The 7,265-nt window shown below is 46.4% G+C and overlaps 1 protein-coding gene across 1 annotated transcript in view; it reads left to right on the forward strand.

The window, feature by feature from the left end:
- The window catches only part of LOC117761171 (receptor-type tyrosine-protein phosphatase T-like), a 152,834-nt gene extending 149,651 nt beyond the window's left edge, over positions 1–3,183 (forward strand). Inside the window, exon 14 of the mRNA XM_034584837.1 lies at positions 2,871–3,183. Coding sequence (XP_034440728.1) covers positions 2,871–3,183 — 313 coding nt within the window. The remainder of the gene's footprint in view (positions 1–2,870) is intronic.
- Positions 3,184–7,265: the final 4,082 nt, after the last annotated feature.

A 7,265-nucleotide genomic window follows, 5' to 3' on the forward strand; every position in this document is an offset into this window, starting at 1 on the left:
CTCCTTTGTTTGTCTTTCTTCGTCCCAAACACCCCCTCGTCTTCCTCTCCCTTCATTTTCTCCTCTCACTTTCTCTCCCCTCCCGTCCACGCTCCCCCCCCCCCCCCCCCCCCAGGGGTCTCTTTTAAAGCCATTAAAGCCACTCACACATAGAAGTCCAATTTGTATGCAACAGAAGACAGAGAGTGGGACTTCATTTTTTCACAGATTTGGCAGTGAGACGTATCGTCATTAGTCACTTCCGTCCCGTAGCTTTTTAGCCGCTGCATTATGGAGATGCGGCTCCTCGGCGGACTGGAGGTAATTTGGCAATCGGAGTCCGGTCCCTGAGGAGTCGACCGCTTCAGTCGAAGCCTCCTGCCGACGGCTTGTTGAGAGAAAAGCGATTTAAAACAAAAGAAGGGTTTAGCCTCCATTCACAAAGGAGCAGCCGTACAGTTTGGAGTACAGTGGCCCAGATCAGCCGGGTTTTCATCATCTTGTTTTCTGAGTTTATCAGTTTTTCACCGTCAGTAGAAATATAAAAACTAACATTGGAAACAACATAAACACCATCGGGCGTCATTCTTCGGTTCCTCAGTCCACAGCCTTCCACCGGTTTGGCTTAAAATGGACACAGTTAATTTATTCATTTTCATTTTCTCTTTTTTTTTTCTTTTTCTAGCAAGCATGTTTTTTAATTAAAAGTTCGCTTTGAACATGTGATCTCATCCATTTAATTGGTGTAGGGGAGAACATTATTCTCAGTCGCCTTCAGGGAAATACGCCTCAGACGAGGGTGCACGTGGAATATATATCACTTCCATTTGGACTCGGGGAAATGTGTTTCTGAAATGCGAGCGTGGGTCAGTGGTTTAGTGTTAATATCTGTAAATATCATATCTCTCCATTTATAACCCACACACGTCAAATACTGCATATCTTGTGTTGAATTAGGCGTCGCTCCAGCATATGTTTATCAACCTGAGATAAGCCCCTTATCGTGCACGCTCGCTATGTGTGTGTTTGTGTGCGAGCGTTACACACTTTAAGTGCCGTCTGGTGAACGCGGAGGAGCAGAGAGAAGTCATCTGGTGGTTAGAGTGCAGATGATATTAATGCAGGAACTGTGTTGGTTGTTTTCTTTATATTTATTCTGAGGAGATCAGAGAAAGTTCAGGAGCTCAGATGAGAAATGTTTAGCAACGTGGCCGAGTACACGCACACACGCACGCACACACACACACACACACACACACACACACACACACACACACACACACACACACACACACACACACACTCTTGCAAATGTACACACATGCAGATTTAGATAAATGCACATAACTGAATCCAGCTGTACAGATTAACAGTGGAGGTCAATACACACACATTTGCTCACAGACGAATGGAAATGCATGTGTTTTTGATACATCATAAACACAAACACACACACACACACACACGCACACTCAAACACACAATTCCCTGCTCGTCCCCTTTTCTCGCTTCCAGCTTCTTCCCTTGTGCAGCCTCCGAAAATCATTAGATATCAATGGATATTTCACCAGAGAGAGAGAGAGAGAGAGAGAGGAGGAGAGAGAGAGAGAGAGAGAGATAGATGGTGGGGGGGGGGGGGTTGGGGCTCATCTTTGGTCATCAGCAATTATCTTTTATGAAATCTGCCAAACGGGAGCCGGGGATAATTGGCCGCCGCCCCCTTCACAGAAACATACATTTCCCTAATTGCGTATAATTGTGAAGTGAGTTCTTGGCGTGGAGGACGGAGGTAATTGCGGAGGGCCGCTGCGTTTGTCCTGACCGCTAAAGGAGCCCTCAGCCATTCATGAAGCCGCTCGGAGTGGAATGGACACACACACACACCACACACACACACACACACACACACACACACACACACACACACACACCAACACATACACACACACACACACACACACACACAGACACACACACACACACACAGAAGTATTTAAACATACCTGTTGGATCAGACACACACACACACACACACACACACACACACACACACAGAAGTATTTAAACATACCTGTTGGATCAGACACACACACACACACACACACACACACACACCTGTTTGAGTGTGTGTTCTTCACAAACAGACACGGGGCAGGTGGAGACACATCTGGACTCCATTAATTTCCAACTGCACACAACAACAGATGTGCACACACAGACCCACACACACTTTTACTCATAATTCACACCTTGCTACCTAGTAAACACAAATAATGATCTGCCGGATGCCTGATTACAAAAATTACAAATAACGTTCGCTTTTTAAATATAGCGACTATTTCAAGAAGAAAATGGAAACATACTAATTACTCCAATTACACTTCTTCTCATACAATAGCGACATTTTCCCGAGGAGTCTTCACAGACCTCAGCCCACTTTTAATGTCGGGATGGATATGAAGCACCTGAGCAGCTTGTTAGCGGTCGACAGGCCGCGGAGGACGAAGCTTCACCGAGGCAGTTTCAGTGCTTCAGAATATACATCTTCAGTTTCATCTCAGTCAGACTATATTTAACAATCTTAAGTCTTAAGAGTTTAAATGACAACAAACATCTGGACGGATTCAAACTCGCTGTTTTAACGTCTGTGGCATAAAGGTTGAGACCAATCAAAGATTTGGGAAAACAAACATATCAAGTGAAAACAAAAGGCTGCTGGATTGAGAAAATAGTATTTTAATGATAAATCAATAACGTAATAATACTTTAGATGTTTTAAGCACAGAAAGAGGAAAAGGAAAAACTTTCTTTTCAGGAATCACAGACAATAAATGTCATCTCCTTTGTCAGTTTGGCAAACAGCCCATAATACTAACTTCACGTGTTTCCAGCTCCTACCAGCTCGTCGTGAAGGAGGAGCGCAAGTCCAAGACCCGGCGCGCCGCCTCCGAAGCCCCCGAGTGTTTCTCCGCCCCCGTCAGCTTCCGCAACGCCTCCATCTTGGACTCGTCGTACTACATCGCCGCCGACCTGCCGCCGTCGAGCGTCACGGTGGTACAGCCGTTCACGGTCGGGGACAACAAGAGCTACGGCGGCTTCTGGAATCCTCCGCTGTCCCCGGCCAAGAGCTACAGCATCTACTACCAGGCCATGAGCAGAGCCAATGGGGTGAGTGTCAAAGGTCCTGAGAACTATGTGATATGAAAACTATATTTCATGTTTCCTATTCTATAGGCAAAAGACATCAGACTGAGAAACTGTGCTTTTTTCAGCGTTTCTTTCCTCTGTTTGCTTAAATAGGTTTTTCTGTGAATATGAGGTTCTGCAACGTTAAAAAGCCCAAAGTCAAACTCAACTTTATTGATAATTGTGTATGTACAGGACATAGAAAGGATTGAAATGCACCATCCCTGGTGTGAACATATAAGTACACAGTACATATAAGTACACACATAATAAACACTCAGAACACAGTACCCCCCCCCACCCCACTGATCCTCCTCCTCATAACTCATTCACAACTTGAACCGTTTTCCTTTCTAAATTTCCATAATACTCTGAAGTCCTGTGAGGGTTGTTTTAATTTTCCACCGCTGTAACCACGGTAACTCAGTTTGGTGATCAGGGCCGGGCAAGCTGGCCGACGCCGTGATGTAATAACCTCCTCCAGAAGGCAGATCTCCCACAATCACACGGAGTGCGACTGTGTGTGTGTGTGTGTGTGTGTGTGTGTGTGAGAGGTTCCAGCATGATTGAACGAGCGTGTGCGTGTATCTGTGTGTGTGTGTGTGTTTAAGTTTGTGTGTGCCAGTTGTGGGCATGCGTGCACTTCTTCTACGTGCAGACCCTAAATCCACTCACATGAAATGTCCTCATTTGATTGGATCTCAGTCAATCCAATCAGTGTGTGGTTGGTTCGGGTCATGGATTGGAGCACTGGGCGGGGGGGGGGGGGGGAGTCAGAGAAATGTTTCTTATGAAAATATTATTCCCAGTTAAAGCAGCCGACATAACGCTCTGCTGGTTTTATTTTCCCCTTCGAGAGACGTTAGAGATCCGAAGCAACGTCCTGTTTGTTTTTACTGTGCAACATTTATGAAAAGACGTTTGCAGTGGAAATAAAAACCAGACAGAGTAAATGCACGCGTGTGTGTCCGGGTGAGAGCTGCAGTTAAACATGATTTAGATCATATTAAACTGCATTTTATTGTTTGATGCTACTATTGGCAGGGCAACGTTATTTGTCTGTGTCGTTCAAAACAGTCGATGGAATCATGTTAAAGCGGTTTACTGAAGTCTGCTGTGGTGGCCCTGAAGGGCACAACACAACGACAAACAGGGAATCACAACAACATTAACTTCTAGGAAGACGTAACAACATCGTGTTGCTTTTTTGCATCATCAACAACCTGCGGAATAAACTCAAACAGACGCTGTCTTTCCTCTCTGATCCTTGTGGCCTGTTTCTTTGTGCTCCACACTTCATGGTCAAATCGGGGCTCAGGGTCAGATACTCAGCGTTTGTCCTGGAGCTGGTGACGTGTCCGAGGTCTCATCGGCGGCGTGAATGTTCTCTGTCAAGCAGCTTGAAGTGGAGCGCGCTCCGGATGAAGGACGAGTCTCCGTTCACTCATCGGGACAATGGCGGCCTCACGCCTCAGCTGTTTGGCACGCTTCTCTGGCTGTTGAGGAATGAAAGCAGACTCTGAACGCACGGCAGAGAAAGACCAACGGATAATTCACTCTCTAAATTCACGAGTTCAGTTCCAGGATGTGTGAAAGTGATAATCTGTTATTTGGTTAATCGAGGATTTATGTTATCTACGATCCGCACAAAGTCGTGTAATTTGTTTAATTTCTCTGCCGTCAGCGGACGTCACTTTCTTCTCTCTGAAGCGGCCGATGTGTCGCGTTGGAGAGAAACTCCTCATTTCCATTTTAGTGGACTCGGCTGGTTTGTCGTATAGAGTTTGATCCCGTGGATCAGAGTCTGTTTCTCCTTCTCCGCCCGTCTTGGATAATCCTCCTGTTTCTTTTTTTTTTTCCACCTGTCCATCAGGGAGAGCGTCTGTCCTCCAGCTCCTCTCTCTCTCTCTCTCTCTCTCTCTCTCTCTTCTCTCTCTCTCTCTCTCTCTCTCTCTCTCTTCTCTCTCTCTCTCTCTCTCTCTCAAGAACATTTAGAAGAAAGAGAGAGTTCTCTCCATCCGCCCACTCTCTCCATCTCTTCATAGCTCACCGCTGCTGCCTCTCCTCTTCTATTAGAAAACTACAGCTTCATGTTTTTCTTTTCATCTCTCACCTACTCTTCCCAAATTCTCACATCGTTTAATCCTCTCACTTCCTATTTCTTATTTCCCTTTTATTCTTCTCTTTCCCTTCTTCCCAGTGTTTTGACTTAACCCCTTCCCTTCTTCTTCTTCCACCTGCCTCTTGTCTTCTTCCCTTTTCCTTTCCTCTTCTTCCCTCCTCCTGTCTTTTACGTCTCTTTCCCTCCATCTCTCCCTCTCTCCGCCCTCTGGGGTGACATCAGTCTGGTGCCAGTCTCTCATCTCCCATCACTGAGCCAATTAGTCGACGCACCGCACATTAACACTGCTCACCGGCGGCAAAACTCGAATCCTCCCTCGATGTCATGCGATGTCACATGTTAATGGAACACACACACACACACACACACACACACAGTCAGACACACACAAGTATAAAGTGCCTGGGGTTACCATTAAGAGACTTAAGAGCAAGAGGGACTGAGGGATGAGGAACGATGGCGGGAGAGGGAATAAAAGTCTGAAAACAGTGAAAGCGACACTGAAGAAGATGTAATACTTAAAGACGGAGGCCGTCAGGAATAAAAAAAAGAAACCGTGGAAGAGGAGAGAGAGATAACGGAGGATGAAGTTCTCAGAGAGGAAGAAACCACAGAGAGAGGATGAAAGTAGGTGAGGAGACGAGCTGCTGTGATGTGGGTTCAAGAGTCCACATACTTTTGGCCTTGTACCTAACTACCTCCATCAGGGGCGTGTCTCCGATGCTGTGGAGATCCTGCAAGTCTCAAGGGAAAAGAAGTGGAAGAAGCTCAAGTGGGGAAATCAGATGGAGAGGATCAAGGCACGAATTAGATAAGTAGAGAGAGTGAGATGAAGGATGAGGGGAGGAGGCGGTGGAGGGAGGAGAGGGTGTCTTACCACGCAGTCACAAACTTCTTCAACAGAGGCCATCACTTTTATGGATGAAGTACATGATGTCGAATCCAGGGGAAAGCGATGGGAGGACAGGAGGAGGCAGGAGGGACGGGGGTTGTCGGAGGAGAAAGACGGAGGAGGGACGAGGACAAATGGGGCGAGAAACGGCACAAAAAAAGGAAACAAAAGGGAACCGGTGACACAGGGAAGAATGGTTCCCTCGTCTGCTGTGAGAAATGCAGCCAGACACCGTTTCTGACAAGTCAAGAGCCTCAGGGGTTTGGTCAAGGTACCCTGACCATCAACGTTCACACACACACACCACACACACACACACACACACACACACACACACACACACACACACACACACACACACACACACACACACACACACACACACAGATCCCTCTATCGTTGAGGGGCACTCATTGACATTTCCATAAACCTAATTAAAAACTTAATCTCCAAATAGGTCCTGACCTCAAATAGCCTTGGGAAGAACACATGTTTTGACAACACAACTATAGAAAGACAACTCAGCTTTACACATATACAACCACACACACACACAGACACACAGACACACACACTTTCGTTCTGTTACTTGCTTTGAGAGTGTGTGTAGCATCGACTGTAAATGAGACGGACGATGCGTCTCCACTTCCTCTAGTTCTACTTAATCGAAGCTAAAATGTCCCAGATACAGACGCTGTCAACTTGCAGTTTAGATTTGATTTGGAGGCGAGAGTCTGCACAGGAGGAGGGATCCAGATGTTGAGCCACAATATCCAGCTCCCATCAATACACGATAGAGTCGGTTGTTAATCATAAGTTAACGAGAGTCAAAGAAAAGAAATGTGGTTACCATGACTACCTTGGCTACCTGAGCCCCAACAGCCAATCAAAGCATCCGAAGTCCGACTGAAAACACACACACGGCTGGAAAGCCCGACTGTCAGTCAGAACACTGACCCAACAAGCGTTCGAGAGAGAGAGAGCTTGAGAGAGAGAGAGACAGAGAGAGAGAGAGAGAGAGAGAGAGAGAGAGAGAGAGAGAGAGAGAGAGACAGAGACAGAGAGAGAGAGAGAGAGAGAGAGAGA

This window comes from Hippoglossus hippoglossus, chromosome 5 (assembly GCF_009819705.1).
Source record: "Hippoglossus hippoglossus isolate fHipHip1 chromosome 5, fHipHip1.pri, whole genome shotgun sequence".
Lineage (NCBI taxonomy): Eukaryota > Metazoa > Chordata > Actinopteri > Pleuronectiformes > Pleuronectidae > Hippoglossus > Hippoglossus hippoglossus.